The 23,912-nt window shown below is 45.2% G+C and overlaps 2 protein-coding genes across 4 annotated transcripts in view; one reads left to right on the forward strand and one right to left on the reverse strand.

The window, feature by feature from the left end:
- The window catches only part of osbpl1a (oxysterol binding protein-like 1A), a 28,732-nt gene extending 19,620 nt beyond the window's left edge, over positions 1-9,112 (forward strand). For 2 of the 3 annotated variants that reach the window (XM_068592961.1, XM_068592963.1), the window contains 11 exons: positions 141-275; positions 368-465; positions 2,044-2,226; positions 2,394-2,501; positions 2,705-2,794; positions 4,052-4,178; positions 4,470-4,583; positions 5,777-5,900; positions 5,998-6,088; positions 6,758-6,778; positions 8,371-9,112. In XM_068592961.1, coding sequence (XP_068449062.1) covers positions 141-275; positions 368-465; positions 2,044-2,226; positions 2,394-2,501; positions 2,705-2,794; positions 4,052-4,178; positions 4,470-4,583; positions 5,777-5,900; positions 5,998-6,088; positions 6,758-6,778; positions 8,371-8,473 — 1,194 coding nt within the window. In that variant the 3' untranslated portion in view covers positions 8,474-9,112. The remainder of the gene's footprint in view (positions 1-140; positions 276-367; positions 466-2,043; positions 2,227-2,393; positions 2,502-2,704; positions 2,795-4,051; positions 4,179-4,469; positions 4,584-5,776; positions 5,901-5,997; positions 6,089-6,757; positions 6,779-8,370) is intronic. The other variant, XM_068592962.1, reaches the window with a different exon arrangement.
- Positions 9,113-19,546: 10,434 nt separating this feature from the next.
- cts12 (cathepsin 12) lies at positions 19,547-22,781 on the reverse strand. The gene is made up of 8 exons (XM_068592790.1): positions 22,757-22,781; positions 21,797-21,942; positions 21,581-21,700; positions 20,988-21,152; positions 20,242-20,463; positions 19,977-20,145; positions 19,752-19,857; positions 19,547-19,658 (listed from the first exon to the last, which is right to left on the reverse strand). Exons 1-8 carry the CDS (start codon positions 22,779-22,781, stop codon positions 19,559-19,561), a joined length of 1,053 nt encoding a protein of 350 aa, XP_068448891.1. The 3' UTR covers positions 19,547-19,558.
- Positions 22,782-23,912: the final 1,131 nt, after the last annotated feature.

Raw genomic sequence — 23,912 nt, forward strand, 5'->3', positions numbered from 1 at the left:
TATTAATTTGCAGGGTGAACCCTGCCGTCGCCCAATGACAGCTGGGATCGGCTCCAACGCCCCGCGACCCTAAACGGGATAAGCGTTAATGGATGGATTATTGTTATCATAATTCTTACTTCACGTTTATTTATTTTCAGGAACTCTCCAAGATCACGATGCCGGTGATTTTCAACGAGCCGCTGAGCTTCCTGCAGCGCCTGACGGAGTACATGGAGCACACGCACCTGGTGCACCGGGCCAACGGCTGCTCCGACTCCATCGAGAGGATGAAGGTAGCCCCGCCCCCCACCTGCCGCGTGCACGCGCCTGAAGTGTTCCCACAACACGGTGGTGTTTCATGTGCGTTGTGTCGTGTTGTTGGCAGTGCGTGGCTGCGTTCGCCGTGTCCGCCGTGGCCTCGCAGTGGGAGCGGACGGGAAAACCCTTCAACCCTCTGCTGGGAGAGACGTATGAACTGGTCAGGTGAGTGACGCCGACGCACTGGTGGTAACACACTGATGGTAACACACTGATGGTAACACACTGATGGTAACACACTGGTGGTAACACACTGGTGGTAACACACTGGTGGTAACACACTGCTTGTAACACACTGGTGGTAACACACTGGTGATAACACACTGATGGTAACACACTGGTGATAACACACTGGTGGTAACACACTGGTGGTAACACACTGGTGGTAACACACTGATGGTAACACACTGGTAGTAACGCACTGGTGGTAACACACTGGTGGTAACACACTGCTTGTAACACACTGGTGGTAACACACTGATGATAACACACTGATGGTAACACACTGGTGATAACACACTGGTGGTAACACACTGGTGGTAACACACTGGTGGTAACACACTGCTTGTAACACACTGGTGGTAACACACTAGTGATAACGCACTGGTGATAACGCACTGATGATAACACACTGATGATAACACACTGATAATAACACACTGATAATAACGCACCGATGATAACGCACTGATAATAACACACTGATAATAACACACTGGTGATAACACACTGATGATAACACACTGATGATAACGCACTGATGATAACGCACCGACGATAACGCACTGATGATAACACACTGGTGATAACACACTGATGATAAAGCACTGATAATAACACACTGGTGATAACACACTGGTGATAACACACTGGTGATAACACACTGATAATAACACACTGATAATAACGCACTGATAACAACACACTGGTGATAACACACTGATAATAACGCACTGATAATAACACACTGGTGATAACACACTGGTGATAAAGCACTGATGGTAACACACTGGTGATAACACACTGGTGGTAACACACTGGTGGTAACACACTGGTGGTAACACACTGATGGTAACACACTGGTAGTAACGCACTGGTGGTAACACACTGGTGGTAACACACTGCTTGTAACACACTGGTGGTAACACACTGATGATAACACACTGATGGTAACACACTGGTGATAACACACTGGTGGTAACACACTGGTGGTAACACACTGGTGGTAACACACTGCTTGTAACACACTGGTGGTAACACACTGCTTGTAACACACTGGTGGTAACACACTAGTGATAACGCACTGGTGATAACGCACTGATGATAACACACTGATGATAACACACTGATGATAACACACTGATAATAACGCACCGATGATAACACACTGGTGATAACACACTGATAATAACGCACCGATGATAACACACTGGTGATAACACACTGATAATAACGCACTGGTGATAACACACTGATGATAACACACTGGTGATAACACACTGATGATAAAGCACTGGTGATAACACACTGATGATAACGCACTGATGATAACACACTGATGATAACGCACTGATGATAACACACTGATAATAACGCACTGATGATAACACACTGATAATAACGCACTGATGATAACACACTGATAATAACGCACTGGTGATAACACACTGATGATAACACACTGGTGATAACACACTGGTGATAAAGCACTTAAACACTTAACGCCCTCCTCTCGCCCCTCAGGGAGGATCTGGGCTTCCGGCTCCTGTCGGAGCAGGTGAGCCACCATCCTCCGGTCAGCGCCTTCCACGCCGAGGGCCTGAAGCAGGACTTTGTGTTCCACGGCTCCATCTACCCCAAACTCAAGTTCTGGGGGAAAAGCGTGGAGGCGGAGCCTAAAGGCATCATCACGCTGGAGCTGCCCAAGTAAGAAGCTCCTTACTCGGGCGTGCTCATTTTTACACTCTGTAAATAATGTACATTTTAAGTTAATGATATATAATGCACCCTATACGGAGCCGGACATCCCAACACCTGCAAACAGACGGTCACGTTTGGCTCCTTTCAGTCTTTTCAAATGTTTTTCTCTTCAGCTACAATGAAGCCTACACCTGGACGAACCCCACATGTTGCGTTCACAACATCATCGTGGGCCAGCTGTGGATCGAGCAGTACGGGAACGTGGAGGTGGTCAACCACCGGTGAGTGGACCAAAAACTATCTAAAAACTCGATAAAACACTTATTCGCCTACACGTATTGGCCACTGTACTCGTTTTTTTTCACAATTATGAGGAAGTTTGACCAACAAGGAGGAAATGGAGCAGATGTGGAAGGGTTGTGTGAGTCATCGAGCAGAGACTGAGAGGATAATGTGCTTTTTCTTCTCTTTTCTCCAAACACAGAACTGGTGAAAGGTGCTGTCTGAATTTCAAACCATGTGGTCTTTTTGGCAAAGAGCTGCACAAGGTTGAAGGATATATTCTGGATAAAAGGTAATTAAATAGCAGGTAGTCTTATTCTTCTTCCCCTTGAACGCTGAGGGAATATATTAATATTGTATATTTGCTTTGTGCATATTCTACAGTACACAGTTTATCATGTAGACGCCCTAGAGTACACATCTCCATGCCCCCATATTGTCGAGCAAGTATGACTCAATAAGCTGTTTTTAATTAGCTTAATTTCTAATTTGGGACCCACAAAGTTAAGAAGGTTAGCTGAAGGCCCTTAAGCTCATTTCTAACTTTGAAGGAATCATTCTTTGAATTAAATTGTCTAATAATACACTTATTATATATGCTATGTTTTGTCGAGTTGTGTATTAATAACTCTAAATGTTTGATTGTTTGCCAGAAGCTGTGAGGAATGAACTTTTATTCCAGGTTTAAATCCCTTTTTTCACACTAAGATCTAAAACAGTGACATTTTTTTTTAGTCATGGACATCTTGAAGTCATCAGAGAAACAAGTGAAGCAAACGTTACCTTCAGTGTATCCTGAGGTGTGCGTGCGCTGAACTCTGTGAAAAGGTGAACGTTAGAAAACACGTCGTGTTTTATCCTCAGATGTGGAGCTTCAGCTCCGTCGTTTCGGATGCGGGTCCCCGGGTGAAAGCCCTGTGTTTGTTCATCCAGGATTAATGAACACTGAGGGAATCCGATATGTATTGACGTCCAGCGGCGGCGTCCCGTGGTCCCACGCTGCTTCACGCCATCTTTTATCCAGCCCATTTCAATTCAGACAATCATTTGGCATAAAATACAGAATTTTTCCATTTTTAAGCCGAACGACACAGTTTTCTGACTGAAACTCCTTCCTAACAGGACAATTCTTTGTTTTATTGTGATTTTAGTTGCAGGTTCTGATTCTTTAGGTCCTAATCTTTCCAAAAAGGTGTCTTATTGACGCTCCAGGAGGCTTTTTTGGGGAATCTGGCTCATATCATGCTGGATGTTCATAGTTACCATCAAAATATCTTTCAAAACTAATTTTTTTTGCAGATATACATTTTTTTCCCAAGACTTTGCTGAACAAATACATACAATAAACAAGTATTGGAATTAATTTGGGGTTCCTACGACGACTGAAACACAGGAGGAAACAGAGAGCCAACACGGAGCATGAGCGACTGGACACCACGACACGTGTTCGACGACGACAACAACACCAAATGTTTCTCTGTGAGACACTGAGACCCGCACCGAGCAGAGGACATTCATGTGTGCGTGTCTGTGTGTGTGTTTCCCGCAGCAAAAAGAAGCTGTGCGCTCTCTACGGGAAGTGGACGGAGTGCCTGTACGTGGTCGACCCGGCGGCCTTCGAGGCGCACAAGAAGAGCGACAAGAAGGGAGCCGCGGAGAAGAGGAGCAGCAGAGCGGTACTGAACAGCGGGGGGATGAGTGTGTTCTTGTGATTCATCGCCTGCATGAGTGCACTCTGATGACTGATGAGATGGAAAGTGTTTTCCAACTCGCCCCCCCACCTCCCACACCAAAAAAAAAAAAAGAAAAGAAAGAAAACCCCGATTATATCTTGAGATCTTTACCGACACCCATAATTAACTTCACTCCCCTCACCGATAAACAGCGTAATGATGCCTCTCTCAGAGAGCGTGGTTACTGTTTGACTGTGTGTGTGTGTGTGTGTGTGTGTGTGTGTGTGTGTTCAGGGTTGCAGTGAGGATCAGGAGGAGGTTCCCTCTCCGGCTGCTGACACCGTGGAGATGATTCCCGGCAGCCAGCTGCTGTGGAGGATCGCTCCCCGACCGGCCAACTCCACCGAGGTCTGACTGACGAAACGCTCGCCGCCAGCTTCAATTAGCGAGCGCCGCTAGCGCCGCTAACGCCGCTAGCGCCGCACGCGCTCACCCGCCCGCCCACTCCACTGGGAGGTTAAAGCGTGCACGTTCAGAGCGCTCGGGGTTCACGGGCCGGAGGAGTAAAACACGTCTTTGTCTTCTTTTGCTTTGTCTGCTCAATGTGCAGAGTTTTAGAGACGGTTGTGTGTTTTATTGTCTTCTTGTTTTTTTTGTTGTGTACCGAAGCAGGCAGGTAGGAAGTAATGTAGGTAGACAGGTAGGAGGGAGGGAAGGAAGGTAGGTAGGTAGGTAGGAAGTAAGGTAGGTAGTAAGGTAGGGAGGTAGGAAGTAAGGTAGGTAGATAGGCAGGAGGGAGGGAAGGAAGGTAGGTAGGTAGGTAGGAAGTAAGGTAGGTAGTAAGGTAGGTAGATAGGCAGGAGGGAGGGAAGGCAGGAGGGAGGGAAGGAAGGTAGGTAGGTAAGAGGGAGGGAGGAAGGTAGGTAGGTAGGTAGGTAGGAAGTAAGGTAGGTAGGTAGGAAGTAAGGTAGGTAGGTAGGTAGTAAGGTAGTGAGGTAGGAAGTAAGGTAGGTAGGTAGGAAGTAAGGTAGGAAGTTAGGTAGATAGGAAGTTAAGTAGGTAGGAAGGTAGGGAGGTAGGAAGTAAGGTAGGGAGGTAGGAAGGTAGGGAGGTAGGAAGTAAGGTAGGGAGGTAGGAAGTAAGGTAGGTAGGTAGGAAGTAAGGTAGATAGGAAGTTAGTTAGGTAGGTAGGTAGGAAGTAAGGTAGGTAGTGAGGTAGGTAGGTAGGTAGTGAGGTAGGGTGTAAGGTTGGTAGGTTAGTATGTAGGAAGTAAGGTAGGTAGGTAGGAAGTAAAGTAGGTAGGTAGGAAGTAAAGTAGTTAGGTAGGAAGTAAGGTAGGTAGTGAGGTAGGTAGGTAGGCAGGAAGGAAGGTAGGTAGGTAGTTAGGTAGGAAGTAAAGTAGATAGGTAGGTAGGAAGTAAGGTAGGGAGGTAGGTAGATAGGTAGGAAGAAAGGAAGAAAGGTAGATAGGAAGGTAGGAAGTAAAGTAGATAGGTAGGTAGGTAGTTAGGTAGGTAGGAAGTAAGGTAGGTAGGTAGGAAGGAAGTAAGGTCGTTGTGAAGGGAGCAGTGTTGACGTTCTGGTGTAAAACATGTTTCAGATGTACAGCTTCACGTCCTTCGCGATGCAACTGAACGAGCTGCGCGGTGACATGGAGGGAGCCATCCCGCCCACGGACTGCCGGCTGAGGCCCGACATACGAGCCATGGAGAACGGAGACATCGGTAACACACACACACACACACACACACACACACACACACACACACTTTTAATAATCGTCTCACTCAGCATCTGAAGCTCCTCACTGCGTTCCTCCAGACCTCGCCAGCGAGGAGAAGAAGAGGCTGGAGGAGAAGCAGAGAGCCGCTCGCAAGAAGCGCTCCACGTCTGATGAAGAGTGGAAGACGAGGTGCACCTTTAAAACACTAAAGACACACAAACGCACAACACACAAACTCATCCAAACTGTCTCTTTATGAAGACAATGAGCTCTCTTTGTGTGCATTAAATGACAATGATGTGTATTGAATATTATTAGTGTTAACATTGGCGATTCAGATTGATATAATACAGATTATATTTTCTTTTTATTAACTTTACATAAAGATTTTTGTCATTTTATTAACTTAACATAAATATTTCTGTCTTTTTATTAACTTTACATGCAGATTTCTGTCTTTTTACATACTTTATATCTTTGTTTTTTTATTACCTTTACATGAAGATTTCTGTCTTCAAAGGAACATATATACGCACATATTCACTTTCTCGCCATAAATCAAATGAGAAAACAAAGTGTTTTCCCAAAATGTCAAATGTGTTGACAGCTCTGTTGATCCTCTTTGGCTAAATGTAAGCGTTGTATATTTACATTGACGTGCAGTTTTTATTGTGGACAAATATACATATATATACATACATACATATATACATATATATATATACACACACATAGTTTCTGTCTTCAAAGCTGCAGTCCGATCTTCTCTTCCTGTGTTTGTGTGAAACGTTCGAGCTGAATCTCCATTTTCTCTCCATCTGACTTGTTTTTCCGCGGCGTCCCGTCTTTGATGTTTAGGAGTCCCGCCCTCGGTCCAAGGTCAGAGCCGCTCGCCGTGTGATTGATGTGCCCGACATGTGTGACGTGGTCACGTGACCTGGCGCTGTCCGTGTGTCCCGACGCTTCTCTGAACATCTCATCTGCATGCCTCCGGCCGTCTGTTGAGATCCAACTAAAAAACTAACTAGTGAAAGGAATACTTCAGCGTTTGTGTGTCGATTACTCAGCTTGTGTTACCTGGAATTCTTTAAAGAAAACTCCTCCTCCTTTATTTTAAACTGAGGAAAGGTTTCAGGAATTATAATTAAATTAGCTGATGTTTAACAACAGCAAAACTGCATCAAATCGACTAAGAAAGTGGGCGAAAACCATTTTTGTTGACTCTTTTGTTTGTTTCCCTCCATTTTATCGATGTTTTTAGTCTTTTTTGGTTGTTTTCTCTCCTTTCATCTTTGTTTTTAGTCTTTTTTGGTTGTTTTCTCTCCTTTCATCTTTGTTTTTAGTCTTTTTTGGTTGTTTTCACTCCTTTCATCTTTGTTTTTAGTCTTTTTTGGTTGTTTTCTCTCCTTTCATCTTTGTTTTTAGTCTTTTTTGGTTGTTTTCTCTCCTTTCATCTTTGTTTTTAGTCTTTTTTGGTTGTTTTCACTCCTTTCATCTTTGTTTTTAGTCTTTTTTGGTTGTTTTCTCTTCTTTCATCTTTGTTTTGAGTCTTTTTTGGTTGTTTTCTCTCCTTTCATCTTTGTTTTTAGTCTTTTTTGGTTGTTTTCTCTCCTTTCATCTTTGTTTTTAGTCTTTTTTGGTTGTTTTCTCTCCTTTCATCTTTGTTTTTAGTCTTTTTTGGTTGTTTTCCCTCCTTTCATCTTTGTTTTGAGTCTTTTTTGGTTGTTTTCTCTCCTTTCATCTTTGCTTTTAGTCTTTTTTGGTTGTTTTCTCTCCTTACATCTTTGTTTTGAGTCTTTTTTGGTTGTTTTCTCTCCTTTCATCTTTGTTTTTAGTCTTTTTTGGTTGTTTTCACTCCTTTCATCTTTGTTTTGAGTCTCTTTTGGTTGTTTTCCCCCCATTTCATCGTTGTTTTCAGTCTCTTTTGGTTGTTTTTTCATTTTCTTTGCAGGAGTTTTGTTCTCCGTGTCGTCTTGTTGTGTCTCTTCGAGGTCATTTTCAGTTTCTTCTGGTTGGTTTGTGTCTCTTTAAAACTTTTTCAAACCAAACCGTATATTTCACTTATGTATTATTTATGGTAAAGTAGGATTATAGATTATCCTGCACATATTGCGTAAGGGTTTGCAACAAGATGTCTTAAAATGACGACGCTGTTGTTGAACGTTTACTTTCTTTCATTCGTGGACGCTTTGAGAAACGTTTCCTTTAAAAAGTCCAAGGTAACCCGGAGTGAGTTCTTGATGTACAAATACCACGTTTGGGCGAAGTATTCCTTTCTAGTCTTTGACTGAAGCAACAACAAAAAAAATACAAAAATAACATCTAATCCCCGTGCACAATACCCGTAACCTCGCGCTGCAGCACGCCCGACCTTCCTTCCCCCGCCGGCCTTGATGTGAACGATGATTTTGTGGACTTGGTTTTCTCTGGAGCGCCAGCTGAACGCCGCTGTGTCTCCGCTGTGGTTGCAGGTGGTTTCAGCCGGGCCAGAACCCGCACACCAGCTCCCAGGACTGGATCTTCTCCACCGGGTACTGGGACCGCAAGTACAGCCAGCTGCCCGACATCTACTGACGGGACGTCCAGCGCAGAGCGCAGAGCGGCGGCGCTAACGGGGGTTTTTATTATGCAATCGCTACAGTAACGACGAGCAATAACACTTAAACTGCGTGGCCTTGATCTCCTTTATGATTGTGCATAGAAATGTCGAAAAAAAAAAGTGATGAAATGTGAAGTTTTGGCATTTGGAGATGTATTTGTATGTTGTTTGTCTACTGGTGGTTTTAGTGTGTTTCTGTCTTCTTTTAAATGTTAATATTCATAACTCTACATGTGTTCCTGTACATAAACTTTCCACAGACTCAACCAGTAACCTCGATCACGTCGGTCTCGTTCCCTCTTGGACTCCGAAAACACACAAATCACGAGCTGTCACTCAAAACCAGCTGGATTTTGTGTGTGTTTGTTTAACATACAGACAAAAAAAATCACACGGTATATTTTCTACATCAATTTTAAACTTGACTGGTGTTAATCGTTTATCCCCACTGAATGTTACATATATTATATAAACTGTGTGTGTGTGTATCATACAACCTGCCAGACGTACCAGACAAAGTCGATTGGGGGTCAAAAGGTCACATGATGTAAAACAACTATTGTTTTTTTTGGCGTTTGGCCGGAGCATTGAGAGTATTTTGATGGAAACTGAAATAAAACAACTTCAATGTCTTCATGCGTCTTTTTTATTAAATCATTTATGGGAAATATGCAAAGAAAAGGCAGGTTTCTGTGATGGATAGCTGCAGCGCTTCATAACAGCAGGAGCTTCTCTGCATCAACGGGATTCGGTCCGCCGGGTTGAAGGCGTCGAGCGTCGAGTTCCTCAAGCAGCCCACAAACGGTGAGGAGGGCCCGGCGGCTCGATGCCGCTGCTGCGACGCTCCTGAGGGCGGGAAGACGGAGATACATTTCTTTTTATCTTTTCTTGTAAAGTATTTATTTAACTATTTCTCTATGAAGTATATCTTTTGTATGGACTTGTGTGTGTGTGTGTGTGTGTGTGTGTACACATCAGAGGTGTGGACACACACACAAATCGAGTCAGAAATGTAATGACACAGGTAGTTAGGTAGGGAGGAAGAAAGTTAGGTAGGAAGTACGGTAGGTAGGAAGGAAGGTAGGAAGTAAGGTAGGTAGGTTAATAGGTAGGTTAGTATATAGGAAGTAAGGTGGGTAGGTAGGTAGGTTAGTAAGTAGGTAGTAATGTGGGTAGGTAGGAAGTAAGGTAGGTTAGCAGATAGGTTAGTAGATAGGTAGTAAGGTGGGTATGTAGGTAGGTGGGTAGGAAGGAAGGAAGGTCGGTATGTAGGTAGATAGATAGGAAGGAAGGAAGGTAGGTAGGTAGGGAGGAAGTAAGGTAGGTACTTAGGTTGGTTAGCAGATAGGTAGTAAGGTGGGTAGGTAGGTAGGTAGATAGAAAGTAAGGTAGGTAGGTAGGAAGTAAGGTAGGTAGGTAGGTAGGAAGTAAGGTAGGTAGGTAGATAGGAAGTAAGGTAGGTAGATAGGAAGTAAGGTAGGTAGGTAGATAGGAAGTAAGGTAGGTAGGTAGATAGGAAGTAAGGTAGGTAGGTAGATAGGAAGTAAGGTAGGTAGGTAGGAAGTAAGGTAGGTAGGTAGATAGGAAGTAAGGTAGGTAGGTAGATAGGAAGTAAGGTAGGTAGGTAGATAGGAAGTAAGGTAGGTAGGTAGATAGGAAGTAAGGTAGGTAGGTAGGTAGGAAGTAAGGTAGGTAGGTAGATAGGAAGTAAGGTAGGTAGGTAGATAGGAAGTAAGGTAGGTAGGTAGATAGGAAGTAAGGTAGGTAGGTAGATAGGAAGTAAGGTAGGTAGGTAGATAGGAAGTAAGGTAGGTAGGTAGGTAACGTGATGGCTGGATAGATGGATGGATGGATGGATAGATAGATAGATAGATAGATGGAAAGATGGATAGATAGATAGGCGTGGCATCAGTATCGGCTTTTTTCACTTAAAAACAACGGCTTTAATTGTCCTCTGCTCCACATTCACTGCTCTCTTTCTTCTGGTTTCTAGTTTCGTGCGCTCACCTCCAATGTGAAGGTCAACCCGGGCGGCGCTCCGCTCGGGCGCAGAGTCCCCCGCCAGCTCGATGGCGTCTCGTCGCTTGGACGCTGGAGGACGAGGAGGACAACGTTCACAGCTGCACTCACGGGATCAAAGCGCGTGCATGGGAGAGGTCCTACCTGAGCCCGGCGGAGCAAGGCCACGTCTTGTAGCTCGCCTCCGGCCCCTCGACGGCGACCTCGTTCAGCCTGAAGCTCCGCACGCAGCCGGTGACGCCGCTCACGGGGACGCCGTGGCCCTGAGGGAGGACGGGGGAGGAGAGAGAGAGAGAGGTCAAGCAGAGGGAACGAGCGAAGGAGGGGAAATGTGTCCGAGTGAGGCGGGACGCCGACTTTAGTGGCTCTGCTTTTGGGACCGGCTCCCAGGTAAACGGGGCCCTGCAGCTCCAGAGAGGAGCCTTCACGGTTGGCCAGATGGCCGTCGGTCACTCGGATCCCGTCGACCAGCAGATGGAAGCTGCTCTCCTCCACGCTGAACTCCACCTGTGAGAGAGGTGAAGAAAAGACTGAAGGACCTCGCCTCCTTTCACTCTGCAGCCCGGCCTCCTAAGACGTTAGGTAGGTCGGTAGTAAAGTAAGTGGGCAGGTAGAAAGGTAGGTAGGTAGGTAGTAAAGTAGGTAGGTACGTAGGTAGGTAGTAAAGTAGGTAGAAAGGTAGGTAGGTAGTAAAGTAGGTAGAAAGGTAGGTAGGTAGATAGGTAGGTAGGTAGGTAGGTAGGTAGGTAGTAAAGTAGGTAGGTAGTAAAGTAGGTAGAAAGGTAGGTAGGTAGATAGGTAGGTAGAAAGGTAGGTAGGTAGTAAAGTAGGTAGAAAGGTAGGTAGGTAGTAAAGTAGGTAGAAAGGTAGGTAGGTAGATAGGTAGGTAGGTAGGTAGGTAGTAAAGTAGGTAGAAAGGTAGGTAGGTAGATAGGTAGGTAGGAAGTAAGGTATGTAGGTAGGAAGTAAGGTAGGTAGGTAGGAAGTGAACTAGATAGGTAGGAAGCGAGGTAGGTAGGTAGGTAGTAAAGTAGATAGGTTGTTAGATAGGTTGTACGGCAAGTAGGTACGTAGGTAGGTAGGTAGGTAGAAAGGTAGTTCATAAAGTAAGTAGGTAGGTAGTAAGATAGGTAGGTTCGTACATAGGTAGGTAGGTCGGTAGGTTTGTTAGGTAGAAAGTAAGGTAGGTAAGTAGGAAGTAAGGTAGGCAGGTAGGAAGTAAAGTGGAAGTAAGGAAGTAAGCAATGTAGGTAGATAAGTAGAAAGGTAGGTTGTGTGATGGATAGATAGATAGATCGATAGATATATGGATGGATAGATGGATGGATGGATAGATGGATAGATGGATAGATAGATGGATAGATAGATGGATAGATAGATATTTTGTGTGTGAGAGTGTTAACTCTGACAGGCGTGGCCACGGTTACTTGGAGGGCGGGGCTTAGCCCAAGCTCACTCACTCGGTGCCAGTTCCCGTCGTTGCTCCTCTGCCCGTGCTGGATGACTCGGCTGCGCCCGAGGGACATCCTGATCTTGCCGTTGGCCACGTAGAGCGCCAGCAGGGGGACGGCGCCCCGCCCGGCGGCGTGGAGGATCAGCCCTCTGGAGGACTCGGTCCTGATGTCCAGAGAGAAGTGCGGCCTGAGAGGATGGAAGGATGGATCAATACCTGTTTGACCCAAGGCCTCTGGCGCAAAGGGGAAACTAAATGTAATAGACTGTATCGCTGCAACGAGGTAGGTAGGTAGAAAGGAAGTAAGGTAGGTAGGTAGGTAGGTAGGTAGGTAAGGTAGGTAGGTAGAAAGGTAGGTAGGTAGTAAAGTAGGTAGAAAGGTAGGTAGGTATAAAGGTAGGTAGGTAGGTAGAAAGGAAGTAAGGTAGGTAGGTAGAAAGGTAGGTAGGTAGTTAGAAAGGTAGGTAGGTAGTAAGGTAGGTAGGTAGAAAGGAAGTAAGGTAGATAGGTAGAAAGGTAGGTAGGTAGGTAGGTAAGGTAGGTAGGTAGGTAGGTAGGTAGAAAGGAAGTAAGGTAGGTAGGTAGGTAGGTAGGTAGAAAGGAAGTTAGGTAGGTAGAAAGGTAGGTAGGTAGGTAGAAAGGAAGTAAGGTAGGTAGGTAGGTAGGTAGGTAGAAAGGAAGTAAGGTAGGTAGGTAGGTAAGGTAGTTGGGTAGGTAGAAAGGTAGGTAGGTAGGTAGTTAGAAAAGTAGGTAGGTAGGTAAGGTAGGTAGGTAGAAAGGTAGGTAGGTAGCTAGGTAGGAAGGTAGTAAACTAGGTAGGTAGGTAGGTTGGTAGGCAGTAGACATGGCGACTGTGGCTCAGTGGTGAGCAGCCTACATATCTATTTATCTCCCTACATACCTCCCTTCCTTCCTTCCTTCCCTCCTACCTACCCAAAGCGGTGCACACCTTTGGAGTAAATATGAGTTTGAGGATGATGCACAAAACATCTCTTAAACCACATCCAGTAAATAAATGCTCCAAAGGTAATTTATTTCCTGGTTGAACTTGTATTAAGTCATTGAAGCATCTAATTCTCTCTTGAATGAAAATCACAGCGTTTCTGAACTTTCATCATTTACACGTCTTCAGGAATAAACCAGAGGTGAGCTTTTTTTTCCCCAGTGTTGATATAGAATTACCTGTAATTGAGGTCCTGCTGTGGCAAGGTGTAAGCGAGCCAGCTGGTCTCCTCAGAGAGCCGGTGTTCATCCCGCTGCGCTCGCCGCTGTTTACACCGGCTTCCCGCCGCAGCCTGACTCTGCCAGACAGCAGAAAGATGACCTTCATCCCCGTTTTATTATAAAAGCATCGGAGGGGAGGGTTATTACGGCTTTGTGGGAATAATGGCTTTCTGTGTGTGTGCACTCACAGGTGTGTGTTGGAGGGTCCTGCTCGACACGGGGGCCGGTTGACGGCACCGTCCAAGGACTGTGTGTCCAGAAAATGAGCTGAGGTCAGCGGGTATGAAGCTCGGTTCAGGGCTACAAAACACACAAAGTCGTGTCGTTATAGGAGTCGTGTTGTTATTATAGGAGCAAGAGACACACGTCGTAGGGATTAGAACAGCGTGAGGCTTTAAACACGGTGCTTCTAAACCTCCTCGTGTAAAGGTTCGTGATGCAGCTTTTGAATTTCTCTCCTTGCAGGTTTTGACCCGCCGGCCTGATGGGAGGCGATTGTCCCGGCGTCACTTTCACGTTATCGATGCTGAGCTCCAACCTGGTGGGGGGAAAAGCATCCAGATGTGTTCAGAAAAGCTTCTTTTTTTATAATTGAGATAAGGAAAACATACGTTTCACAGATCTTATACCCCGTTGGCCTCTTCACTGCAGATAAGTAGTGCCAGCGTCCATCGCTGAACCTTTTCTCCGACCTCAAGGTGTAATTGTCGGCGTTGAACACGACGTGGCCGTCAGCCAGCGACAGCTGGACAGATGTGGAGCCCTGCAGGAGATCAGAGTCGCTGTGATCTTTGGCTTTTGAGTCTCTTTGAAAGAGGAAGTACGATCTAGTGCCATCTAGTGGTGAGTTGCAGAATGCAAGAAAAAAACAGAGATTCAGTATCTGTAGGAGTTACTCTTATCAAAATGATTATTATTTTAGAAACTTTTATCCATTAGAGTTTATTTATATATTAAATATAACTAAAAAAAACATTTTCCTGAGGAGGAACAGTTGTGTTAAACCAGCTAATTCACTATTTAAAGTAATTAATATCTAACTGGAAGCGAATATAAAATGTAAAATAAAAAGAAATTCTGAGTCAAGTTGACAAAGAATAAAGATAAAAAACATTCATATTCCCGCAGCGTGATAATGAATTACACCAAAACATTAAAACCATAGTTAATAAGCGTATGCTTGAGGGCGGGCTTACTGTGATTGACAGGTCGCGACCGGAGCCAAATCCGACGTCACTACTTCGCTCCTCCTCGTTCTAAATATGGTAACTTCTGCTCACTTACTTTGCCAATTAATCTGCCTGAAACGTTGTGTTTTAAAGCCAGATGTGCAGGGTTTCACCTGAGAGCTGCTGCTGAGAAGAGCGCCATGCCGGTCCGAGCTCCTGAAGCCCAGAGAGACTCTGATTGGCTGATCGCTCCAGGAATCGACCGACAGAGCCGAGGACACCGTCGCCCAGCGAACGCCCTGAAAACACACAAGGCAGCGTGAGGGTTTTATTCTCAGAGTTCAGTCCTTCACGAAGCAGCCGCTGAACCCATTTTCTTTTTTTTTTCACCAGCAGCGAGACCGGACATCCGACGCCGACGCCGATCGTCCGGTTGTACTCGACGGCCTCGGCGTCCGCCGTCACTCGATCCACGCAGCCTCTCAGCGGCGGAGCGGCGATGTCGTGTCTGAGAGTCAAAAAGACGGGAACATTTTTAGACGGAAAGGGGCTCACCTGGAGCTGCGAATGTTGCTCGAAGCCTGTTTTGGTTTACCGCTCTCTGAGCTGCGCAGGGAGGCCCCCGATGTAGTAGCTGGCGTAGGTCGCGGGGTCGTGACCCGTGGAGATCTGCTGCTCGGGTCCGTAGTGCAACACGAAGCGGTCCGCGACGTCGATGGCAAAGTGTTTGTCCTGAGACGGGGACATTTTTAGTTTAGGACGTGAATTCAGAAAGATGGCACCGCTTTCTGTCTGTCTGTCTTAAACTACTGGACCCATGAGGCCTGGAAATATGTGACCATATGGTCGAGGACCTCTCGTGTTTGTGGTGATTCACAATTTAATCGACACTCTAATGACGCCAAGAGGCGAAGGGAACTATAGAAGTGGGTCAGGGAAGATATTCGTCCTTTTAATTATTGTTATTTTTGCAATAAAATCAGTTTATTTTGAGTTTGGACTGCTGAAGTGAAGCGTTTGCCGTCTTACAAACAGAGACACCCGTTCGCCGCTCTGAGCTCTGAGCTCTCGGCCTGCTTGGCGTCCTCGCAGCACCAGGAAGCCGCTCTCCAGGAACACGCAGAAGAAAGACTCCTGCAGCGAGTAAAACACAAGAAGAGCACGTCGTGCTTCATGTTTAGTACCACGTGGAGCCGCGTGCGACATTCAGATCCTCTTTGGGTTCGTTTAAAAACGTCGTACTTCGTTCCCGATGTAGAACAGCAGAGCGTTTGTCTCTCGGCTGGTCGTGTGAAACTTGAACCGCCGCCTCTTCGTCTTGTGCGGCTCCTTCGTGAACGCCATGCGGTAACCCGTTCCCTCGTAGTAACCGGACGCCTCCGACTGGGGAATCCTGAACACACGGAGAAGGATTTGATCCTGTTTCGACCCGTTCCTGGTCAACAAAACAAATGCAGACAATTTTCACAACTTCCTCCACGCTTACTTCACCGTCGGCTGCTCTGCGTCCATGTTGGCTGCTCGCTTGTAGTCGAACAGGCTGTAAGGATTGTCGTTTACGGAGGAGAGTTTCATTGCTCCTCTGTATTTGGGGTAAAGCAGCTCAACTGGAGGCTACAGGAAGCAAAAGAAGAGGCGCTGAGGTCGTGATCGTATACGTTCACTGAAAATACCAAGACTCCTCTGGTTGTATAGAAGTCTATGCTTCATGTGTTAAAGCTGCATTCTCTCTCCTGACCACCAGAGGGCGACTCCTCTGGTTGTATAGAAGTCTATGCTTCATGTGTTAAAGCTACATTCTCTCTTCTGACCACCAGGGTGCGACTCCTCTGGTTGTATAGAAGTCTATGCTTCATGTGTTAAAGCCGCATTCTCTCTCCTGACCACCAGGGGGCGACTACTCTGGTTGTATAGAAGTCTATGCTTCATGTGTTAAAGCCGCATTCTCTCTCCTGACCACCAGGGGGCGACTACTCTGGTTGTATAGAAGTCTATGCTTCATGTTTTAAAGCCGCATTCTCTCTCCTGACCACCAGGGGGCGACTCCTCTGGTTGTATAGAAGTCTATGCTTCATATGTTAAAGCTGCATTCTCTCTCCTGACCACCATTGGGCGACTCCTCTGGTTGTATAGAAGTCGATGCTTCATGTGTTAAAGCCGCATTCTCTCTCCTGACCACCAGGGGGCGACTCCTCTGGTTGTATAGAAGTCTATGCTTCATGTGTTAAAGCCGCATTCTCTCTCCTGACCACCAGGGGGCGACTCCTCTGGTTGTATAGAAGTCTATGCTTCATGTGTTAAAGCCGCATTCTCTCTCCTGACCACCAGGGGGCGACTCCTCTGGTTGTATAGAAGTCTATGCTTCATGTGTTAAAGCCGCATTCTCTCTCCTGACCACCAGGGGGCGACTCCTCTGGTTGTATAGAAGTCTATGCTTTATATGTTAAAGCTGCATTCTCTCTCCTGACCAACAGGGGGCGACTCCTCTGGTTGTATAGAAGTCTATGCTTCATGTGTTAAAGCTGCATTCTCTCTCCTGACCACCAGGGGGCGACTCCTCTGGTTGTATAGAAGTCTATGCTTCATGTGTTAAAGCTGCATTCTCTCTCCTGACCACCGGGGGGCGACTCCTCTGGTTGTATAGAAGTCTCTGCTTCATGTGTTAAAGCTGCATTCTCTCTCCTGACCACCAGGGAGCGACTCCTCTGGCTGCTAAGCCAAAAGACTGCTAAGACGTTGTCATTCCCACCTAGTGGCAATTTCTAATTCTGACTCGTTACCGTGAAGTCCTCCGGATAGCCGCCCACGTAGAAGACGACGCCGTCTGGATCCAGTTCGAGGACGCCGCTCGTCGTGTCGGGCAGGTTGCGTTTCGGAGAGAGGCTGACCGGTGTCCGTGAGGTGAAGCCGCGCGTGACGTTGACTTCGGCATCTTGGTAAACTCTGCAGGAAATGTGGACGCGTGGAAATAATGCGTTCAGTACATCGTGATGGAGGGGGGGGATTAAAAATGAGCATTTTTAAAACCTCTGTCGTGCGCTTGGAGTACCTTCTGAAGACGACCCTGTCGAAGTCTGAGGAGTTCACATTGGAGGTGGTTTTGATGTGGCTGGTTTCCACCTCGTGGGCAACTCCCCCCAACTTGTACACACACACCAACACATTGCTTCTGATGGCCATCCCAATGAAGTCTCCGGAAGCCTGAAAACAAAATGGCGCGACAACTAAAGTCTCGACAGTGTGTCCTTTTCTGCTGAAGGACGCATCTTTCTGAGCGGGGAGGCGCACTCACGTCCTTGTTGCCCAGGTAGAAAACAAAGAAGCCGGCGTCTCTTCGTTTGTTCCGGCGACGTCGCGCTCGTCCGGAGTCGCCCTCGGCCGGATCGTCCTGGTGGCGATTGAGGAGCAGATCGACGGCCGTGAACGCTTTGACGTCTTCGAGGTTTCTCCGGAGCGAAGCAAAGCAAAAGCCACCACGCCGCAGCGGCCAGCAGGGACACGTTCAGCTGCATCGCGAGCCGCACCGTCAGCCATGAGAGACCAGCGGGGAGAAGCCCCGCCCCCAATGAACACCTGCAGCAGGTGAACCCTGGAGCGATTCCTGTGGGAGGAACGCTGCATGAGCGAAGCGTGAAGTTAGGCTCAAGGTCCAGAGAGGTGTGGCTACAGTACTCCAAGTACAATATGCAGCTCTGAGATGTAGTACAAAGTACAATATGCAGCTCTGAGATGTAGTACAAGTACAACATTTACCCCTAATATGTAGTACAACGTACAATATTTACCTCTAACATGTAGTACAAAGTACATTATAGCTCTGAGATGTAGTACAAAGTACAATATTTAGCTGTAATATGTAGTACAAAGTACAATATGTACCTCTGAGATGTCGAGGAGTACAATATGTAGCTCTGAGATGCAGTGTAAAGTACAACATTTACCTCTCATATGTAGTACAAAGTACAATATGTACCTCTGACATGGAGAGGTGAAGAACGCAGATCAAGTGACAAACACAGACTTTGGAGAAAAAATACTTTATTATCAATAACTTTATTAAATATCCAGTTGATCCAGTAACTGATGCAATATTGTTTATAATAGTAAACTTTTTATTTGTTCTGTCTCAAACACTGAGGCCTGTCATCCTCTTCTACACATATGACATGTTCTACAAGTACATATACATAGATAGATATGTACTTTATTACATACTTTAATACATACATGCATACCAAAGTTTTGCATTCCGGAGAAAAAATTTCCAAATGTTTTATACAGCACATGTACGAACATTTGCTTGAATTAGACACCATCAGGTTAAACGTTGTGGTGTCGTTGTGTTAATTATTAACATCTGGATATGCAAATGAGGCGTTATCTGTTTCTCACGTCCAGATCATGAATCTGAACCTTTGAAGAAGAAACCAGGGTTTAAAATGATAGTTTCATTGTGTTGTAATGTTGGATATCTCTTTGTTTTACCACACAAATCAGAAAATACTTTCAATACAAGGTAATAAAATGAATATAAAAGAGGTTATGAATGCGTTGTGAAGCCGCTGCATGAACACTCAGGATGAATGGATGAATGAAAGAGAAACGTTTGGTGATGTCAGAGCTGCTGAAGTGAAGGTTTGTGGATCAGTGAGAACAAACTCTGGAGAGAAAACCTCCTTTAAAGAGACGTTTAGTGACTCTACACACTGATGAAGACTCTACAGGTGAACACATGAGCTCATAGACATCACCATGAACCTTCACCACTTCATCACTGACAAGAGGAGCATTCATTGTATTGTAAGTTATGAAATCGTGTGTTTAAATATGCAAATGAGACATTATGTAATGGTGAATTTAGGAGAAATCTACAGACAAAGTAGTAAAATAAATGTTTTCTTTCCACTAGAGACGAGTTGTGGAATAAAAATAGCAGAACATTTAAAAATGTAACTCTGCATGAAAAGTAGCACCCGTCTTGAAAATCCTGAAATTGCATATTTTGGGGTCACATTTAGACTAGATAACATTTTAGGAAGGTTATTGGTATCTCTGTGTGTGTGTGTGTGTGTGTGTGTGTGTGTGTGTGTGTGAGCTGCGTCCCTGAGTGTGTTCGCTGTGAGCGGTCCAGAAGAGAACAGAACACCATCTCCAGGAGGTTCAGCGGGCCGTTGGAGCCGTTGTGCTCTTGAGCATCAGAGCACCGGGTACAAGGCGTAGCTCGCGATGCCGCAGGTGTTCCTGCCGTCTCGGACCATTCGCATGTAGCCGCCTTCGCCCCAACTGCTGCCCCAACTGAGGAGAAAGAAACAAAGAGTATTAGAGCATGTAGTGTTGGACAAAATCAACCTGTGTTGTTGTTGTTGTTGTTGTTGTTGTTTTCCGGACCTGTTCTTGATGATCCAGTAGTCTTGGCCTCCGTCCGAGCCGTAGCCGACCAGCAGCACCGCGTGGCTCAGGTTGTTCGGGTTGCAGGTCGGCTCCTCGTATATTCCTGCGAAGACAACAACAACAACGTTCGGGGTCGCGTTTACGTCCATCTGGCCTCAATGTTCACGTCTATCTCTGCTCGTCTGGCTCTGCAGCTCCTGAATGTGCCGACGCGCGACCAACCCGAGCTGTAGAACAGGAAGCTGGAGTGATCCGCGTCGATGGCGACCGTGATCGGGCCGACGGTGGCCACGGCGTCGGCCAGGGCCTGCTCGTCTCCTTTGGGGATGAACCTGTAGTCCTTGATGTGGGCCACCGCCTGCCTGCTGTCGTAGTAGCAGGGCTGGGTGTCCTGTCGAGGGGGAAAACGTCACCGACAGGCCGGAGGACACGTGGAAAATAAACGACAGCGACGGCTCGTCTGGGAGCCGGCGGGTCGAGCCCTCACCACCGAGCTGTACGGGTAGGCGCTGGAGGACTGCAGCCCGTTGTGGACCACGTAGTCGTAGGCGTTGGCCATCCAGGCGCCGTTGCAGCCGTAGGTGCCGTAGGACCTGGAGCAGTCCACCAGGTTCTGCTCGCTCAGGGACACCAGCTGACCCGTCTTCTTGTAGATCTGCCCCTCGATGGCTCCCGTGGTGCTGAAGGCCCAGCACGAGCCACAGAAACCCTGAAAGGTGCATTTGAAGCAACAGCAGGTTTAACCCGATAAACCCGGAGACCCCAGGTGTGACGTGAACACCAGACCCTAAAAATGACTCCTCGATCGCTCCCCGAGGTTTTTAACTGTGTTGCTTGGTGCCTTCGCATCATCCCCAGAGAGATACTGCACATCTTTAGAAAGATTAACATCTAAAGCATCCAAATGTGCAATAATAATCACAATAAACACAAGCATCGACATGTTATGAAGCACATTCTGTCCCAAAACCATGTTTTTCGGTTGAGAAATTGAAAAATAACAAACATAGTATGTAACTGATCGTCTCTTTCCTTTAAAATAAAAAGTAAACCGACACGTATCCTCACACGTGTTGCAGTACTTTAGCAATTGAAATGAATTAGATCGGAACTGTGGATGAGGAGATAGCACAGTTTTACTTTTTTAAAACACACTTCTCATTTCCAGGTCGGGCTTGAGAGGCTCATGTTTCTGTCTTAAACAAACCCTGAATGGGTTTAGAGGCGTCTTACCTGGTCTTTCACCTCGGTGACGTAGCCCATGTTCCTGTAGTCCACAAAGTAGGCGTCTAACCTCTTGGCGTTGGTCCGCAGCCTCCGGCTCGAGACGGTCTTCCCTCTCTTGGCGAATTGGGAGTCGATCACGGCGCCTTGCAGAACCCGGTACTCTTGTTTCGTCTACAGAGCAGGAAGTTTGTTTCACAACAATAAATGTTGTTGAGTCGGCAGGACGGCTATCACACGCCGGCCGTTGCTGTATACCTTTTGAAAAGTAATGCACTTTCATCTGGATATAAAACGTGTCAACGATGTGTGTAAATCACGTAATCGTGAGCGTTTGTAGGAAAAGGCACAAAGAAAATAACAAAATAAATGTAAGTAAGAATTTCAAATGTTTGTTAATGGCATGACATCTTCATATTCACTTAAAGCTACTTGAGGAACTTTCTTTTAGTGTTGGTTCTGGCGCCCCCTGTGGACTAAAGAGGTAGTGTCTCTGAGCACCAGGGTCCCTTCAGGAAACATCTCATTTTACTGCAGCGGGTCTGACAGTCTGATCCTCTTCGTGCTGGATCTTTTAGCAGAAGGGGAACCCTTCTCCTTACCAGGTCTCCATATTTGTTCATGGCCATAGTGAACGGCCTCCTGCCCGTGAAGAACCCTTCGTTGTTGTGTTCGATCATCTGAATGTTCTCCTCCCAGATGCTCCTCCTTTGCAAGTCATCCTGCAGGAAGAAACAAAAATCACATCAACAAAACAAACTCAGAAGCGTGATCGGAGGACTCGCTTTTCTGTCGGTTTCCGGAGGCGTCGGGCTCACCAGGTCCTCGTAGGCGACGCCGTGGCTGCTCTTCCAGATCTCCCACTCGGTCGCGGCCGCCTCGTCCGACTCCGAGGCCGCGGGCCGCGGGCCGACCAGGAGCGCCGAGAGCAGAGCGGCGCCCAGCAGGAGGCCGGCCGGCCGGGCTGCACGCCGACAAAGTGGAATTATCACCACGTTATTTGAGTCCTTGAGGAAGCTTTTGTGGAGAATTGTTGTTTTCAGACGTGTTGTTGGTCACCAGAGGTGACGCTAAGTTTTGTTTTGTGTATTTGTATTTGTTTTGTCGTCACAAACCTTTAACTTTTACATTTTTGTGTCCTGAACAAGTCAAAATGGACTTTTCGCCAAATGTAATGCCATTTAGTTACAGGGGGAAAAAGCATTCATACTTCTTTTTTTTTTACTTTATTTAAAAAGTATGACAGAACTTAATCATAAAAAAAAATAAAATAGAAATATCAGGGGGATTAAATGACGACTTGCTGGGAATGAATTGTGTTAATGTTTGTTAATTAAGTACATTTAAGGGAAATGAAGTGATCTTTTGAAGTAACATAATCTTTGGAAGTATTTTCAAGGCTAAAGTCTCGACTTAAGTCATGTGACTCTGAACAGTAAAGCAGACAGCAACTACTTGCTGTAAAAACACAATAAAAACTCAATATTCATTAATAAAGTGGGGTTGATACTCGCTGGAACTCTATGAAGAAGAAACCTCAATTGAAAAAGCGACATCCCTTCATGTTCTTCTTATGAACACAAAGTAAAACACACTTTGATGTGATGAAAAGATCTCAGACATAATCATTAAAGAGGACACAAAGGCTCAAATGTATGTTATTCTCCACAACAAGGGTGTTTTTTTAACTAAACCAATATAAAAGCTAGTAAAGACTCATTTTAAAATGCATATTGTCTGTAAAGCAACAGTTCTCGGAGAGAGAGAGCCCTGCTTACCGTGGTGGAGGCGTTTTGTTCCCATGCTGTGAGGGACTCTGCAGCGACTCGGTGGAGGACTCCCTGCAGCCTCCCTTATAAAGCGCTGCAGTAAGTACACGCTCCCACTGAGCTTTATGGATCCCCTTAATCAACGCCTGTGGAGGACATTAGTCAACAGAAATAAGACGCTCCTCCGCAGTAATACCTCTATTATCGTTCAGAGAGAGAGCTAAAGCTGCAATATTGTAAATCCTTCAATCACCGGGTTATAAAGGAGCACAACACCTGACAGCAAACTTTCCAAAAACAAGCTGTGGAGGAAGTACACAGATCATTTACTGCAGTAAAAATACCAGGATGTTGGTGTAAAAATACTTCAGTAAAAGTTCAGTCAAATCTGTATTTAAGTACAATAAGAATGAAATAAATGTAAGATGAAAGTACTAACTGGTACATACGTGACTGATATATTACTTTATGTTAATAATAGTATTATATGTACATGTATATATATATATATATATATATATATATATATATATATATATATTTATTTATTGATTGTTAATACTGATGTCACAATAATATATATTTATATACTGTGTATATATATATGTGTGTGTGTGTGTGTGTGTGTGTATTGGTATTGTATGCATATATATGTATATATACACACAAACACACACACACACACACACATATATATATATATATATATATATATATATATATATATATATATATATATATATATATATATATATATATATATATATATGTGTGTGTGTGTGTGTGTGTGTGTGTGTGTGTGTTAGGGTTAGGGTTGTGTGTGTATATGTTGATGTAACAATAATATACAGTGTATATATGTATACATATATATTATGTATATATATATACATAATATATATGTATACATATATATTATGTATATATATACATAATATATATGTATATACGTGTATGTATATGTATATATGTGTGTCTGTATATATATATATATAAATATATATATATATATATATATATATATATATATATATATATATAATTATTTCAAAGAAAGATCAGAGATGAGTCATGTGGCTTCTAATCAGATAAACGTCATTAATGAAGTGTAATTAATTGCTCTGTATATTAACTGCTGACTCCGCGCTCCGCAGCGCCCCCAGCG

The sequence above is a fragment of the Clinocottus analis genome, unplaced genomic scaffold (assembly GCF_023055335.1).
Source record: "Clinocottus analis isolate CAN_PGR_092001 unplaced genomic scaffold, fCliAna1.0.p SCAF_28, whole genome shotgun sequence".
Lineage (NCBI taxonomy): Eukaryota > Metazoa > Chordata > Actinopteri > Perciformes > Cottidae > Clinocottus > Clinocottus analis.